The 18,254-nt window shown below is 28.4% G+C and overlaps 1 protein-coding gene across 5 annotated transcripts; it reads right to left on the reverse strand.

Annotated features, from left to right (window-relative positions):
* Nucleotides 1–526: 526 nt before the first annotated feature.
* Nucleotides 527–15,373, reverse strand: LOC110671741 (proline-rich receptor-like protein kinase PERK15). 5 transcript variants are annotated; one of them, XM_058149642.1, is made up of 17 exons: nucleotides 14,832–15,373; nucleotides 14,655–14,735; nucleotides 14,455–14,525; nucleotides 14,085–14,161; nucleotides 13,740–13,866; nucleotides 13,180–13,335; nucleotides 12,966–13,056; nucleotides 12,422–12,769; nucleotides 11,942–12,031; nucleotides 11,269–11,339; nucleotides 11,069–11,112; nucleotides 9,913–10,021; nucleotides 8,923–9,081; nucleotides 8,662–8,737; nucleotides 6,610–6,942; nucleotides 6,438–6,524; nucleotides 527–913 (listed from the first exon to the last, which is right to left on the reverse strand). In XM_058149642.1, exons 1-14 carry the CDS (start codon nucleotides 15,175–15,177, stop codon nucleotides 8,693–8,695), a joined length of 1,815 nt encoding a protein of 604 aa, XP_058005625.1. In that variant the 5' UTR covers nucleotides 15,178–15,373; the 3' UTR covers nucleotides 527–913; nucleotides 6,438–6,524; nucleotides 6,610–6,942; nucleotides 8,662–8,692. The 5 variants fall into 5 exon arrangements, with proteins under 5 accessions (XP_058005625.1, XP_058005622.1, XP_058005604.1 ...); XM_058149639.1 differs by lacking the exon at nucleotides 527–913 and adding an exon at nucleotides 5,986–6,357; XM_058149621.1 differs by lacking the exon at nucleotides 527–913 and having other exon boundaries at nucleotides 5,986–6,524.
* Nucleotides 15,374–18,254: the final 2,881 nt, after the last annotated feature.

An 18,254-nucleotide genomic window follows, 5' to 3' on the forward strand; every position in this document is an offset into this window, starting at 1 on the left:
AAATCCCTTGTAGTATATTTAATGGGTTACCAGTAGGTGAAGTACGGTAATTCATTAGGTGTACTACGAGAACATGTTACATCTTACGAGGAGTAGGGTGTGACAATTAAAATTATTTTTTTAAATAAAAATATTATTTTAAATATTATTAAAAAAATAATTTATATTCACAATTAAAATTGATTAAATTTAAATTTTAATTATTTTTTTATATTTTTTAATTAATATATTTTAAAAAATAATTTTCACAATTACAATTTTAACAGTAATGCCAAACGGTCCTATAGATGACTCAATTTGAAGTTAAACTATTTCAATTATATTTTGATTTAAAAATTAAATAAATAAAATTAATTTTTTTTTTAAGCAAAGTTTGTTTATACAGTGACCCAGTAAATAACAAGAATCAAACTTGCAATAACTCAATTTAAACACATCTGAAAAAAAAAAAAAGAAATTCAAGATGACCCACAATTTAGAATAACTCATATTATCATAACCCATCCACCCCTACCCATTTTCTACATCTGTTCAAACACTCAATTTCTTTATTTATCAAAGAAAGTAATGAACAAAGCAACCATATTCACAGTTCAAGTCTTAATTAAAACAACAACAAAGGCCTTTATAGGATTTACTTAAAAAAGGTAGCCTCAAAAATGGATTGTGAAAAGACTTGACCCCTAAAGAGCTGATCTAACAAGCAAGGTCGTTTCGGCAGTTGAGGAGTTTCCAAAGCTGTTGAACAAAAACGAACTACCATTCAATTTCTTTAACCCGAAGTTGGCATTGTATCGGGTAGAGCAGTTGAGTTAGAATCTGGGTAATACGGAGCTCCATCGTATATTAATTTAACGTCCTCGCTCACCCATATACGCTCCGCTGCCATATTTCCTTGTAGGACTTCAACTATCTGTAACAAAATGTTTACATTTTAACACTCATTTTATTACACTTAAAAACAAAAAACCATTAATCTAGTTAGACACTCCAATGATATCTTTTTCTTGAATGAGTTGCCCCAAAACCATATTATAGAGGAAATGAATGAGATCAGTAAAAGAAAGAACTAGAAAATAGAGCATAATATATATCTAGCTCCTGCAGACTTACCTGGCTCATTTTTGGGTGTAATTTTTTAAGTTTATAGACACAAGCTATGGCACAATCATGCGAGTCATTTCATTTTTGTCATATTCTTGCAATTTGCAATCAATAAGAGGCATATAATTGCCCATATCTAAAGCTTATTTGAGTAGTCGTTGCCTGAATTTTGAAAGACTCAGATTAATATGATGACTGAGAAATTGAATTGCATGTATAAAGGTTACATAGAAATTTTATTAGGCTAAAAAAATGATTTCTATTTTATTTTCCAAATATTGATAATATTTTTTTTTTCTTTTTCTAAACAAATTCATATTTTTATTTATCAATTCACTAAAAACTGAAGTGAAAAATGGCTGGCCAATTTTGACGGTTATATGAGTTTTATGCATATCACTTTCATTCTTAGATAGTTATAATATGGGTTTTATGCATGTCATTTTCATTCTTTCTCACTGAATTAGCAAAAATTATTACCAATATTATAAGAATAGACTACAACTAATTGAATTAAACATATAAGCTAAAATGAATATATATATATATATATATATATATATATATATATATATATATATATATATTTTGTAGATGAAGGAGCAGTAGCCTGAGCTTGAGGGGTTTGCTGAGGCCGGACACTTAAACAGGCAATGAAAATGAATTTAGCTGATCTATATGGTCTAGATCAATTATAACACATATTTAAAAAAAAAAAAAAAACAGATAAAATTCCATGGAGGTCTATATCGATTCATTTTCTAATATACCTTTAGTAGGGCGGCGATCATCTTTCGCCTTCCCATTGAACAAGCCACACAGCCCCATGGCCGCCGGCGAGGTTAATTTCTTGGTGATGTGCTGTTACACCTCTCAGTTAGAGAGAGAGAGAGAAAGTCAAGGCGTTCAGCGACCTTAGTAGATGGTGTGGGATGAGAAGAAGGGACAAAGGCGTCACAGGTGGTATTTTTGGCCCTGTAATGCTCATTAGCAAATTAAAAAAAAAAAAAAAAAAAGGCGTTACCGGTCAGATTTATATTTGTTTTTGTATATATCTTTTTTTAAGAGAAAGTACACGGCAAGCGATAAGAAGATGCTGATTAGAGTAGCACGGCCGGGCCCGAAATTTCTTTGCATAGCTATCAATAAGTGGCTGGCTGTATATACCCAATTGGCTGAGTATATGGGTCTAACTATTGACAAGAATTACTCTAATTAGGTCTAATAAATATATTTTATTAAAATCCTTCTATTAATAAAATTTATAAATAAGTGAATCTTAAATGTACGTGACCGGAAAATTGTGTTAATTGGAGTTGTGAATCCAGCTCACAACTACACAAAAAGTGAGGAACAGCTTTTCTTTGTCCTTTTATTTTATTTTATTTTATTATTTTTAAAGAATTATTAAGATACAAATCTCAGACGAAATACACCGAACAAAATTCAAAAAAAGTCAACGAAAATATTATTATTAGAATATTATTTAATTTTATAATTGATGTATTGAACAAATTTACACAAATTTCAAATATATAAAGAACGCTTCAATAGAGGGATTAAAAAGGAATTTAATATTTTATAATTTATTTCCCAAACTTTATAAAAAGTTTTAATTTTATCATTCCCTCTAAGTTCTTTATCTCATCTATTTCTCTTAAAAATCAATTATATATTTTAATATTTGTTTTAAATTCAAAATCCAAAATGCAAAGGAATGTCTAATTCATCTAAACTTGTAAAATTAAACTTTTAAATATAGTGCTCCATTCATTTTTATTATAACTCGACTTAAAATTTTTGTATGATTTAGGAAATAATTTTTTTTAATTTGATTAAAAAAAATATTCATCAATTAAATGAAAAATTATTTATTATGCAGTTTAAAACTTTTTATTTAGTATTTTTCTTAATTAAAAGAGATCCTTATTATAATTAGCATTAAATGGATTAAACCTATAAATAATAACGTTGCAGGGGAGATTACTCAACTTTAACCTACATTTAAAAAAAAAAAAAGGACATAAAGTACAAGATGAAGAATGGTTGTGCATGGCAGTCTATGAAGGGAGAAAGGGTTGTTGTCCGTAGAGAAAGAAAACCTATTAGATATGCCTATGGGAAATTAAAAAGGATAAATCATCTCTTGGTTATAATGGGATTAATGGGTAACCGAGATGAATGATAACATGTTAACGAATAACATGTTCTGTAGTCGTAAATAAATTTGGCAAATCATAGGGTATATCCGGTATATTAAAAAGTAGTATACTCATTATTTACAAAGAAATAATTGCTCGTTGAATTTAGAAGTGCAAGAACTCCCAAAAAAACATGAATTTACTAAGAGTACACATACATTAAGAATATTCATAAATTTACTAATAAATGTAGTCATATGAATTTCTTAATTGATTAAGTAGAAAACATGTAATATTTTGCCATATATAATTTATATGCTGCAGAAAACAGAGTGAACGAACAGAACTTTAAAAAACATAATATGAAAAAAAAATTTGTAAGAAATCAATTTAAGTTTTTGCAATAGTCTCTGACAAATTTATTGGTTTCTCTTTTTCAAAGCCCAACAAATTCCAACAATGGAAACCTCTTAAAACAAAATCAAATCTAGATGAATTTTTGCAAAGTTCTCAGCATGCAGGGGAGAACTAGACATATGCTAAATTCATAATGCTGTTAATTTCATGCTAAAACTCTCAGATGCCGAACCATTCGCTTGTTCATCCACTTAATAACTATATTTAAAACAATCTTAAGTCAAAAAGATTAAGGGACATGATAAGTTGTTTGGCAAGAAAAGATGTTCGGTTCGTGAACTTGAGACCTCTCATCTAGTAGACGGAGTTCCTGAAAAGTTGATGCAGAAACTGTTAATTTAAAATTTCACACTTTATCTTTAAAAACCTCCTCCTAAACATTGTGTTAACAAAAATAAGAAATGAAAATTTAAATTGTGCAAGAAATTGTTATCATTACCAGCCTCATCCTTTGGAGGACTATATCCTTCAAGAGCTCGAACTATCTGCTCGAACTATCTGCATGGCATATACTTACACATCAACTGTGTAGTCTCTCAATTTTTGAATGTCTTTGGCATAAAAATAATATAGTTTCATTTGAATAGGCATACGTGTGCATTTTAAATTATTGAGAATTTAGATTTATAAATTATTGATTTTCAACACAATATTAAATTTAAATATTTTATCATTTGAAATACACATAGAACCAAATGAAAGTATAGAAAAAAAAAAGTTTCTAAAATGTGCTAATAAAAAAAGGTTTTACCTCTTTCATTTGCGGGTGATACTCAAAAGGATTATAAACACAAGTTGCAGTACAAAAAATCATCCATTTCATTTCACTTTTATCATAGCTTTGCAAATTTGAATCAACAAAGTCTGTATATTATCCATTCAAAGCTTGTGTAATTCGAGTTTTTGCCTAAATATTGATAAAAAAAAAATTCCATCAAAACTAAGGTACAATTTTCTACCATATTTGCAAATGCATGCTAATCTTAAGAATTTTGTTTAGCATGTAGATTTATTTTTTTTTTTGACAATGACTAAAATGTGCAACTTTCAATATTTATGCATAAGTGTGTTAGTATTACTATAATTTTTTATTATTTTGTATGATAAATAAAAAATTCAATTATAAATAAATATCATTTAAAAAGTTAGAACGATCAAAATATATAAATGATTTGTAAATTTTAACATTTTAATATCTAATTTTTTCTATTTTTCATTTAAATAACTACATAAAACTCATACAATTATGATTTTGATTCTATTTTAACTTTAAACCCAAAAAATAAAATACATGACTATTAGTGACAGATTGCAGTAGTCACTAACAACTCGTCGTGAAAACTCTTTAGTGACGAATGCATTATAAGCCCGTCGCTAATCTATGTTATTAGCTATGAAACTATTTGTTCGTCGCTAAAGCTTTTGGTTTCTTGCAGTAATTATTACATGCTGTTATTACATTTTTAGTAAAAAACAGAAGTTTGAATTTAACCCCTCAATAAAATGATTCTAAATTCGTTTCTAAAGAAAATATATATTACCTTATAAATCAAATTTAATATGGAACGAGGTAAAAAAAAAACAAAACGCATGTATCAATGAAACTTCAAAGAACTTTAAAATTTAATATGCTTTGGCTCAGCCTTTAAATACAAGACCAAAATCTAAAAATATAAAAGCTTCTTTGCCAAATAAATCCAAATATTTACGTTGGTTGCTGATTATATCTAAATGAGAGAGAGAAGAATCAAGAGAGAGAGATGAATCAAATAAAAAAAGTTAGAAAGAATATAAAAAATATTCAATTATGGTTTGGCTTGTGCACAAGAATATAAATTTTATATTACTTTAATATTATATAGAGGATAGACTATTGTCATATATGTCAATGCCTTGATATTTAAGTTTTCTTCTAGTGATAAGTTCTAGAAGCACCACGCTAAAAGAATAAATATCTGACTTGTTAGATACCCTTCCGGAATGCTCTGAATCTATAGAACTACAAGTAAAAGATTTGGGTTGAGAAATGTTTCAAGAAAATGAAAATCCTTGCTTAGAGAAGCTTGAATTAATGAGTTTTTCTTGGTTATAATTGTATTTTATTTTATTTTTTTTACACTAACAGAAAAATAAAAATTAAAGATGAAAAGAAAATGTCCTATAATGCCATATATAGATCATAATGACAACTAATTTCTTCTTTAATATGGATGGAAAAATATAATCATTTTATCTCTAATTTCTAATTTTCTTATAGTGTTATTATTCCACATATAGATCATAAGACCACCTAAAAAAACACCATAATAGCAATGTAATTAACTAATAAGAAAAATTAATTGTATCTTATACTTCAGTTCCTGTAACTAATTTGGAGAGATGAGTTACAGTATCCGAAAAAAATAAGGCAAGTCCAAAATCCGTAATCTAAACAAAATTATCCAAATACATTAGTGGATCTATTGTGCCACAGATAATATAATTTGGCATCAAATAAAAAAAAATGATAAAAATATTATTTATGAATTACATCCAATTATGAAATCTAATTCCAATTTTTCATTATAGGATATAACTAATTATACAGGTAACACTTTTGTTTGTAATTAAATTATACATCTCACCTTTGGTTCAAAATTGATATCGAGAAGAATGTTATTTGGTTTGATATCTCGATGAATAATCTTAGGAGATGCTGAAGACATAAATATTGTGAGAAGAATCAATAGCTCTATTAAAATCCTATAAAATTTCAAGCAGTGATCGGTTACTCACAGTGCTCATGCAGATATTCCAATCCTTTTGCAGGGCCTATGGCAATTTTCCTTATTGTTGGCCAATCCAAAATCTCCTTTCCTCCTCCTATTATGCAATTTCTTATGTAAGATCTTAAATCATAATTCTTGTTTGTGTACATAAATATCTCAGAAAATGAAAAATAACTCACCATGTAAATGAAGTCTAAGGATTTATTGAGACGATACTCTAAAACAAGCAATGCATTGGCTCCTTCAATGCAGTAGCCGAGCAACTTAACGAGATTACAGTGACGAACACTGCTTATGACTGCAATCTCATGGACCTATTCTTCTCTGGTCTGTTCCTGGAAATAGTGAGGTTTCTTAATAGCAAGGATTTCACCGTGTAGGGTACCCTTAAAGACTTGACCAAAACCACCCTGGCCAAGGATGTAGTCGTTGGAGAAATGAGCAGTTGCTTTTGATAGTTGTTCATAATTATATTGCGTTGGCCCAATATTCCTAGGCATAGCCGTCAAAAGCTGCAGGTAAGCAAACCACAATCACTTTAATAAAGGTCTTTGACAATGTCACACCAGGAAGGTTACTTGCAATTATGTATGCATGTATTTTATAAGAACAAAGACACCAAACACTCACAACTGTTCATACCATAATCATTAAATTTAATCAGATCCAACCATAACCAAATCATTGAATTAGTAAATTGACTCAGTTCTTAAAGCGATCCAAATTTATGATTGGATTAAATAAGGAAGTGACACAACGCAACCCAATCAACTCAGAGCTAAACTAATGAATCAATGCCATCTAGGTTTGATTTAAATTCCGTAGTTTATATATGTAAACTAAATAAATAAAAAAGAAATCTGAGTTCAATTTCACAATAAATTAAATATAAATAAAAATTCACTATTTCATTTCTATTTCGTTTGATTCTGATTTTAATACTGATTTTGATTTTAATGTGCGAATCAAACAGGCTCTTAATATGATTTCATTAAATTAACAAGTATAGTAGAAGTAAAATCTCTGGCTGGTAAAATCTCTGGCCGTAAGCAACTCCAATTCTTTTTTTTTTTTCAGAAAAATGAAGCTAGATTTTATTAAATGAAAGCAGAATGCAGATTTGAATTATAGATTATTGTATTTTTCACAAGTAAATTTAAAATAATTTTTATATATAAAAATTATTATTATTCTAATTTAAAGGGTTCAATAGTATTGATAGAATATTTAATTCAATTAATTGTCAGAAAATATATTTCACTGGGTAACAATTTATATCCACTATTTAATATCATGGTTTTTTTTCCGAGTCCACTCTAGCAATAATCAAATTTTAATCTCTTGCAGAAGAGAAATTCTGCATTTCATACTACACTCGTATTCAAATAACAAAAGTTTACTTCTAATAACTCCATAAAATAGATGTTATTTTTATGTAGTTTAAATATTAGAGATGTATGTCTTGTGGACTTGATTTATGACTCCATCTGAAAATTTTGCATTGTTACACAATGTTTCGTGAGATCTGTACTGATAATGAAAAGCATAGACCAAACGAAAAAGGAAATAGGTTAAAATAGTTCTTTTCTATTTTTGAAAAAAAGGTAAAATAGTTCTTTTTATTTTTTTATTAAAAATTTATTATTAAAAGATTTTTTTAAATAAAATTAAAGTTAGATGATTTTACTTTATTTGTTTTTTAAAATTTTTTTTTAAATAACAGCAGACTTAATATAGGTGGGTACACAGGGTAGACCCCTTTGTCGTTGCTGGTTTACCATTTTTTTTTTTCCATTTTTTTTTCCCCCACACTGGGTGTTTCTGTTCTTTTTTCTTAATGAAGAACTATTGCTATTGCTTAAAAATATATTTAAAAAAAAAAAAAAAACTGAGGGATAAAGCTTTATTAATTTCAATAGCATTAGAGTTCATATTTGATAATATCAAATGGACAAGAAAAAATAAGTTTATCAGCAAAAGAGTTTCTCAAAATCTCACTAATATCACTCAACCCTGAATCCAAAGAAGAGTTCTCTATATTCTAGTTTAAGGTAACCGAGGAAGAAGGCTCCCGCAACGGTATGTCTCTGACTTAAAGGGACCATCAGAAGATAACTATAAGTACATACTGCAGTGAAAGTGATTTGTTGATGAGAAGCTCATATAATTCCTATAGATAACCTTAAACAATACAACGAAGAGACTGAAAATTCAGAGTTTGATTTACGTACTTTATTTTTTTATAAATTGTTGTTCTCCACTCTAGAGATATTCCGGAGGAATATTCCCTGCTAAAACTTCCACGACCTGCTTTGCAAAGAAATGAAAAGAAAAGGCTTATCTAGTAGTTGAGAATTTGATAATAATAATAATAACAATAATAAATAAACTAATTAATTATATATTAAATATTTTTATTATTTTAAATATAAAAAAGAGAGAATTAAAAATTACAAAAAATAAATTATGTATAAATCTCTTTATCTAATTACCCGACTCATTTGTGGTCGCTCTTGAGAGGAACGACGTACACAGGCTAAAGCACATGTAATCACTCGAATCATTTTATTTTCATCAAAATTGTTCTGCAATTTATTGTCAACAAAATAATACTCGCCATGCAGCAAACCATCTCCGAGCACAGGTTCCGCCTAAATATTAATCAAATAAAGCATTTGTTATTTTTCCAAAATCAATTCAGCTTTAGCTTTTGTAAAATTATATGACATCAATTGGATATATAAAGAATAAAATAAATCACTTGTAAACTTGATTTGATGATAAGTTGATAAGTATGTTTAGTTTACTTGGACTGAGGTTTCAAGTTTAAATTTTATATTCCTTCTTTATAAATAAAAGGCTTAGGAACTTCAATTTTCATCATTAAACAAATTTACCACTATTCTTTAAAATTAGAATATAAGCACAAAATTATCATAATTAAAAGAATGAGACATGATTTTAAAAACTAAAAAATAGCTTTTTTTATAATTAAAGCTAAATAAAAAAAGTAAAAAAAAAAAAATTAAGAATGTCATTGCACTAAATAAGATATATATTAATATCATAATTAACTCCTTCAAGTATTTTTACCACTTATAAAAAAAAAATTCAACAAGGAGTCAATTTTGTCGCTAATCACATTGATTAGCAATAATTCATCACTATGATACTTTAGTGTCAAGAGTTTCAATGACAAACTACAATTTATCGCTAAATATTAATTTTTCAAATAAATTATGAATTAGCTCGCTGAGAACCATGCCACTAAAAGGCTTTAGTTACGTATCCCTCTCTAGCTTGTATTACTTAGCTGTGGATGGATCAAATGACTAAGATTTTTATGTAGGATTATGCTGCAATTTATAGACTGTTTTTCTTTGGTGGTAAAGAGAGAAAATGTTCAAAACAATTATTAAACAGCACGAAATTGAGCATAAAAAGCCCGAGAGAAATTATGAAATTAAGAAAGAAGTACGTACCCATTCAACTATGCTAATGTCATCATTAGGTTGCTTTCCAGTGATTAGCTCCATAAGAATTTCACCAAAGAAATAAACATCGGTCTTGGCATATGTAGAAGTCGTAAAACTGCAGTCGAAGATGGAAAAAGAGCTAGGATATGAGAATTGTTGGAACTGAGGTGAACGCGAAACACTCAAAAGGAAAAAGAAATAAAGGAGCATACTATCAAATAAGGAATTACAGGGAAGAGAAAGAGAACATAAACCACACTTTTTTTATATATAAGCGGATAAATTTTATTAATAATGAAAGCTAAAAAAAAAAAAAAAAAAAAAAAACAAACTTGGCAAGCACCACCTCGCTAATCCAGTCAATAGGTTTCTTCGAGAGAACCAACTTAGCTGTTGAATGCTAAGTAAAACAACGCAGCGTAAGTCATGCAAAAGCCAAATCATGATAAAAAGAATTTGAAAAGAAAGAAGAGGGACAGAGTGAAGACAGAGGAAGAGTAGCAAAACCTTCCAAGGAGCTACATCCTTCTTGTGAAACAGAGCACTAATAGATTAATACTATTCAGGAATTAAAGAAAAACAGTAAACTCATCATCTCTAGATGCACCAGATTTAGCCAAACAACATGCGAAGGAGTTTGCCGCATGCATGGTACCCGCAGAAGACATCTTAGGCAAGGGAGCTCCACACAAGTCTCGCAGTATAAACCACACTTGTAATATTATAAAATCAAGTCCACTCTTACAAATATAGCTAACTCTAGCAAACAAATATAGTAGTAATTATATGAATTTTCATATGATATATAACATCAATTACACTCTTCACGCATTAACTCAAGCACATAAATCTATATTCATTGATATTTAAATTTTATATTTCCAACAATAACAATGGTTCAACAAATATTCTCTAAAGGTAGGGGTGGCAAATGGGTCACGTGAAGTAGATTTGAAATCATGAATCATATAGACAAAACAAATTGGTCACCTCTAACTAATTAAAAGTGAAAAAAAATAATGACAATATGATGCTTTTCTTTCTTTTTATAAAAAAAAAAAAAAAAAAAATTCTAATACGCCAGAAGTATACAACATTGCAGACTGCAATTAATAGCTTATATAATTTAGCTCAAGCAACAAAATAGAGTTTTCATTTTTACCCAACATATGTTGAGAGAAACTTGGCACGTCCATACTCTGCAAACTGCACAAATTGATCCAGGTAGATTTATTAAATCGTTCAATTAATAGTTTAACATCAAACACAAATTTAGTGGCACATTCAACATCATCTATACGGCACCAAAGACAAAATGATATTTGATCATATATATAGAACTATTTAATCCGTAATAATCACCTTTAATTGAAAATTTCCGTCAAGAAAGATACTATCATCCTTGAAATGCTCGTATATGTTCCAACGTTTATCTGAAAATACAGACATCACAAAAATGGAAAGTGACTCAGATATATACAACTTTAACCTATAAACAAGTCGAGGGTTTGTTGCAAGGTTTAAAACCACTAAAATTATATTTTGTGAATGATAAACTTATGTAAAATACATTAGCGTATTTAATTAATGCAAGTTTTTTTTTTTTTTAAGCAATTGATTTTATTAATAAAGAGGTCAGGAATCTCTCAGTTAAACCCGGGCAATAGGTTTCTACTAAAAAATCAACTTAAAGATGCAAAGGTGATACAAAGCAACAAGAACAACAAAAGCCAACAGCAGAACGGACCAAAATAAACAAGAAAAAAGGGTACCAGCAAAAAAGCCTGCAGACTAATAAAAAAGTGGACCAACAACAACAAAATAAAGAAGCCACAGAAAAAGGGGCTATAATCTTCCGATCTATTGAATAATATAATTAATGGATGACTATTGTATCCATTAATGAAGACAGTAATCATCTCCATTGACAAGGAATAAAATTGAATACAATTGATACAGGACAATTAATAGCAACAATTTTCATCTTCTCCTAAAAATTTGGAGACTATTTCGAAAATCCCCTGCAAATACTCACATTGTTCATGTAGATCTACCAATCCTTTTGCAATGCCTAAGGCGATCTCCATTCTGGTTGGCCAATCCACTGTTGATCTCGCATTTCCTGCTTTGTTATCCATGTTGGTAATTAAGACCATAAAATCTATAACAGCTTATTTACCAGCACTTATTGATATTGTTGGTATAGCAAATGTGGATGCAAAATAAAGTAAAATATGCAAGCTAAATAATCGAAAATGGATAGAATATATAAGGTGAGTTAATGGTGAAATTTTAACATATGACCATTGTGTGTATAACGGACAGATTTTGATCGTTGGTTATGATGGGACTCGCCTTAATCAGTAGCTATAATAAAACTGTTGTAAATACAATAGTTGTATTGAGTAATTTCTCAGGTTAACTAGGACGACCTTGAAACCTAATACCTTAAATGTGGGCTTTACCATTGGTTCACCAATGTGGAAACTTTAGTAAGTTAAGATAAAGAGCATACCATGTAAATGAGATCTCAAGGATTTGTCCTCTGAAACGAACTCAAAAACAAGTAGTTTATTGCCTCCTTCATCGCAGTATCCAATCAGCTTAACAAGATTGTTGTGATGGACGCTACTACAAATGGCTTTCATTTTCTCGAACGCATCTTCTTGCTTTCGAGGCATATGTGAAAATTTCTTGACTGTCACCTCATGATTGATTAGGTATCCCTTATAAACTTGACCTAAACTACCCTTGCCAAGAAGGTTTTTCATGGAGAAACCTTCAGTCGCCTTTGTTAGTTGTTCATAAGTAAATATTTCCGGCTTGTGAATTTCGAGCCTCTCAATGCCACTCGATGAAGCATCTGCAATAATGTTGGCGAAATCAACATTAGTTTTTTTTGGATAAATGAAGGAAAAGGAAATTTTTTAAAAAATAAAAATTAAGATAATTAATTTTAATGTGTAACTTTTTTTTTTTTTATCTGCACTCAATTTTAGTTGAGTAAAGACAGAGAATTAAGATTTTGAAAAGTATGTCATAGTTGACATAAAATGGACCTCTATTTATAGTACTGCGTCGCATTTCGTTATCAATCTTCTCAATCCATAAATTCTTTTCAAGCTTAGCTCCTTCAAGAAATCGAACAATCTACATGGCATAGCAATGGTGAAAAGATTATGAGCCAACTATATATGTAGGTCTCAATTTTTGAATACTATCTTTGACAGACATTAATAACAAAATATAGCCAATTAATTGTTGATGTTTTACCTCTCTCATTGATGGACGAAACTCTGGTGGGTTATATACACAACCTTTGGCACAATATATTATTTTTTCCATTTCTCCTTTATCATACTTTTGCAATCTGACATCAACAAAGTCCTTATAATCTCCTTTCAAAGCCTGCGTAATTCGAGTCTTTGCCTGCAGGATTGTGATAAAAAGGAAAAGAAATTCATTATTTTCTTTTTCATCATCAAAATTAAGCTTTAATTTTCAACCATATTTCCAGACGTATACTAATCTTACGAATAACGTCTAAAATAATTTATCAAAAGTCTATCCCGTATATTTTTGTTGACAAGGTAGAATTAAAGCGAAATAATTTTTTCTTTAATGGCTAAATTCATTATCGTCTTTCTCTTTCGCTTTTATATCATGCTTTAGTGCAGGGCCGATCTCACACCCCACGTCGGTGGGATATGAAAATGTTAAGGGTTTATATATTTTAGGCTAAGGGTAGTAATCTGAAATTTGCATTAGAGTTAAGACCATTAGTTTTGTCTACTTATATAAATAATTTATATTTTATTTGCTACTTATCATACCCAATCAACGATTTTAACGCCTTCATGTAAAGGTTCTCTCCCCGTAATCAACTCTAGAAGCACCACACCGAAAGAGTAGACATCTGACTTAGTAGAAACCTTTCCAGAATATTCTGGATCCATATAACTGCAATTTAAAAAAAAAACACAATGAAAATTAAACTTAAGAATTTTTTTTCTAAAAAATAAAAATCTTCATCAGAGAAACCTAAAAACTGAGTTGTCTCTATTTTCATTGTATTTTATGTTATGTTTCTAATATTCCAAATATAGACCACAATGGTGCCTAAAAAATGGACCATCATAGCAATGCAATTAAGAAATAACAAGAAAATTGTATCTTACACTTCAGTCCCTTTAATCGTTCTAGAAAGATGAGTAATACTATCCGGAAAGTACAAGGCAAGTCCGAAATCTGCAAGCTGAATAAAATGAACTAAGTACATTAGTAGATTCACTGTTCTATGTGATTTAATATCATAGACAACCAAAAATAATAGAGTTGGCAGTTATGTAAGTAATGAGTTCACACCATTTAGCCAAAAAGCAAAATAATAATAATAATAATAATAATAAAAGTTGGCAACCATAGTGAATCCAACTATGAAACTAATGAGTTTACTCAAAAGAAAATTATGGCATTAAACTCAGGGTTCCACTATGTTGAGTTTAATCATATTAATTGAAACTTTTATATGCTATTAAATTATCTTACCTTTGGTTTAAAATTTTTATTAAGAAGCATATTATCTGATTTGATATCTTGGTGTATGATCGGGGGTTCGCCTGAAAAATATATATATGTACAGTGAAGTTAAAAAACTTTAAAAAGAAATGAGAAAATAGCTAGATAAAGTCTCAATAGCTGAAAATCCTAACATTTAGCAAGCAGGAGATATTATATCAATTACTCACAGTGATTGTGCAGATATTCTAATCCAAGAGCACAGCCTTTGGCGATATCGATTCTTTTTGACCAATCTAAAATGTATTTTCCTATGATACCACGCGATTCTTAATGGTTAGTTTTAATTTCAATATCATATTTGTTATTTGTGTAAATGAAAACTTACGACAGGAAAAAAGATTCACCATGTAAATGAGATTTCAAGGACCCATTGGGAAGATACTCTAAAACAAGCAATCCATTGGCTCCGTCAATGCAGTATCCAACCAGTTTAACAAGATTTTTGTGACTGACACTGCTAATGACCCTGATCTCGTGCTCCAATTCTTCTTTCTGTACATCGGGAAGATACCTTAGTTTCTTGATAGCACGGATTTCATCGTCTAGGAAAGCCCAAAAGACTTGACCAAAACCACCCTCGCCAAGGTGGAACTGGTTGGAGAACTTGCCAGTTGCTTTTGCTAGCTCTTTATAAGTATACTGCCTCAGCCCAATTGTACCCTTTGATCCGTTAGGTGCCTGAGTGGCCATCGATTTAAACTTGCAGTAGTCACTCCAGTTTTGCTATACCAAGACCGCTACAACAGGAGTGGGTGGCAACATCGTATCAGAGAGGTTTCTTGCAAGTTACAGTTCTATAGAGAGAGAAGCGGCGCCGCGGCGGGGGGCGTGTGGGTGTTGGGTTGATGGGGGTTGGTTTTGGGAGAGATGATTATGGTGTGTGCGGAGCTCCTCTTCTTTGGCTTAATATCAGGAAGTAGCTTCTCAGGTTCTTGGTTAACCCTTTTTTTTTTTAAATATTTTACATAGACGTTGACCGTAGAAGTAGCAGCTCCTGGGCCCACTCTATTTCTTTATAGGAAAAAAAAATCAATTTGTACATATATTGTATCAAATATGTAAAAATATTTCAAATGCATTAAAAAATAATATACGTTATATTTATAAATTTTAATTTTTTTTAAATATTAAAAATAGATTTTTTTTTGTATTTGAGAAAACTTTTACTTATATTAAAATAAAAATTATTGATAATAGTCATCTAATATTTAATAAATTATATGACATATTGAATATATTAAAAATAATACAGTCAACACTAAAAAAAATGATTTCTTGAAAAATAGAATAATTTGCCCTAATATTCAATCTAATTGCATAAGAGCATCTTGTGCTTTATTGTCGGTTAAATTACCGAATAAAAAACTAAAATATATTTAGGGGAAATAAAAATTAAATTAAATCAAATTAAAATATTCTATTCAAATTTTTTTTTTTTATCTAAAATCATCCGCTGTCATTCCCCTTTCCAATCCATTATTGTAGAGTAGAGTTTTATGCCATTGAAGATTTAGAAAATGTTAAATTGATAAGCAGATCCGAAGCTCTGTAGAAGCAAAGACTTTATCCGAAAATATATTTTAAGATTTCAAAGATCCAACTCATTTAAAGGTATTAAAAAAAAATAAAAGGCAAGATCTAACCAGTGAATCAATTTGAACATGAGGACCCATCTCCTCACATGCCAGGCTACCTAATATTGACTAAATCCTTGGCACTCTTGAATATTATTGCATTAAAGCACATTTGTTAAATAAAACTGGGAGGGGAGAAGAATAAAGAAAGAGGGTGGAGCATAGTTTTCAAAATTAAACTGGATCAGATCGATTGAAACAGGTTAATCGGAAATTAAATCAAGGCATCATTAATTAGTCTAATAAATAAATTATTTAATTTAACATATTATTTATTTACGACTGTGTCATGTACAATATTATTATGGCGTGAATTATGAGATGGGCTTATTTATATTTTATATGATAAAATTTATCTCATATGAATGAGACATACACATATTCAGATGTAGACAGCCATTTTATAATTTAAGTTTTCTCTAAAACCAAGTACAAGTTGTCTTCAACAGCAATGTAAATACACCAAAGAATACTTAAAATATGAAGTTATATATATATATATATATATATATATTAGCAAGTTGTCATTTTTTAAAAAACAAGTTGTCTTTATTAATTAATGACTTCTAAGAAGTACTTATTTATGAACTGAGTTATTAAAGCTGTGATGTTGCTATTATATAGATTAGTCAAAAACGCGTATCCCTTTTAAAAAACAAAATAATAAACAATAATGCATCTATCTATAATGACATAAATGCCTGCACGTTGAGCCTTCTCGACTTATTCTGTTCATATTATAACATATAGACATGACCTAAATACATATAAATTATAACTACTGTGATTTAACACTTCTTTTTAATTGCAAATAATTAAGGGATTATTTAGTCTACTGTTTAAGTTAATTTTAATTTCAATTATTTTCACTAATTAACACTGTTGAAATATGTTTTTCTATATAAAATTATAGTGATCATTAATCCTTAATAGTTGATTATTGTTACTGGTGGTCAATAGTTAATTCCTCATATTTGTTGATTATTTAATAAAATTTTATTAATAGTAGTTATTATTATGTCAAAAGATCATTAAAGATGTAACTTATTTTAAAATATATTTCACTTTAATTTTTCTATAATGTGTTATAAAAATCATAATAAAAAAATAATAAAATTATATTTAACTTGAGTACATATATTTATAATAAATATTCATTTTTCATTTTTCTTTATCATATTTCAGTTTTATATGGTAATTAAGAAAATAATTGGATAATCTTATTTTTATAAAAATATACTATTAATTGATTAAATTATCTTTTAAATAAAGGATAAAATTGAAAAAAAATTAATGCACTCTAATTTTCTAAATGCGATAAATAATTTTGAATAAAAAATCTCAAATACAATAAATAAAAATAAAAAAATAATTTTTTACTGTAAATATAAATAACTCAATTATTTCATTCAATATTTAAAATGTTTTAATACTTAATCATAAATTTTATGTTTATAAACAATTTTATTATGCATAAAAATCAATTAATTTTTAAAATTTTATTATGTTTATCCGCTCTTATTTGACGATTTTTAGAAATTATTTTATCTAAAATTATTTATCATTTTGAAATAATTAAAAAATATTAATTAAATTTTTTTAATTTTACCCTTATCTCTATTAATATAATAATTATTTTTATAATTTTCTAAAACTCATCTTATCACATTTTTTCTCTTTTTAAATTAAGTGAAATAAAAGGTAATTTAGTTAAATTAAAAATATTTTATTATAATTTAGATGATTAATTACTTCTTAATTATCATGCAAAAATCTTAAACGGTAGATAAAAGTGGACAAGAAAGTAATTATTAAAGGCTAAAAAGCTATCTACCAATCTCTAATTGTTAATTAAAATATCATTTTGTGAATTGTGATTATATTTATCAATTTTTCTAATGAGTGCAACACTACACTTATTAAAATTTATTAAATATTTTTATTTATTACTAATATTAAAATTATCAATATTACTTATAAATGTGAATGTGCAATATCACATAAAAAATACTCCCTCTATCCATAAATAATAGCCACATTTAAAATTTTCATAAAGATTAAGAAAATGATTGGATAACTCATTTTCATAAAAAAAAAACTAATAATTTACAAATTACCATTTATCTAAATTGA

Source organism: Hevea brasiliensis, chromosome 1 (assembly GCF_030052815.1).
Source record: "Hevea brasiliensis isolate MT/VB/25A 57/8 chromosome 1, ASM3005281v1, whole genome shotgun sequence".
Classification (NCBI taxonomy): Eukaryota; Viridiplantae; Streptophyta; class Magnoliopsida; order Malpighiales; family Euphorbiaceae; genus Hevea; species Hevea brasiliensis.

Excerpts from the sequence above, each read along its gene's own strand:
- LOC110671741 (XM_058149642.1), bottom strand. The coding sequence starts at position 15,177 with ATGGCCACTCAGGCACCTAACGGATCAAAGGGTACAATTGGGCTGAGG. Across the intron at positions 11,113-11,268 it reads ACGGAAATTTTCAATTAAAG|TTTGCAGAGTATGGACGTGC; the intron begins GTGATTATTACG and ends CAATTTGTGCAG. Across the intron at positions 10,022-11,068 it reads TTTCTCTCAACATATGTTGG|TTTTACGACTTCTACATATG; the intron begins GTAAAAATGAAA and ends CTTCGACTGCAG.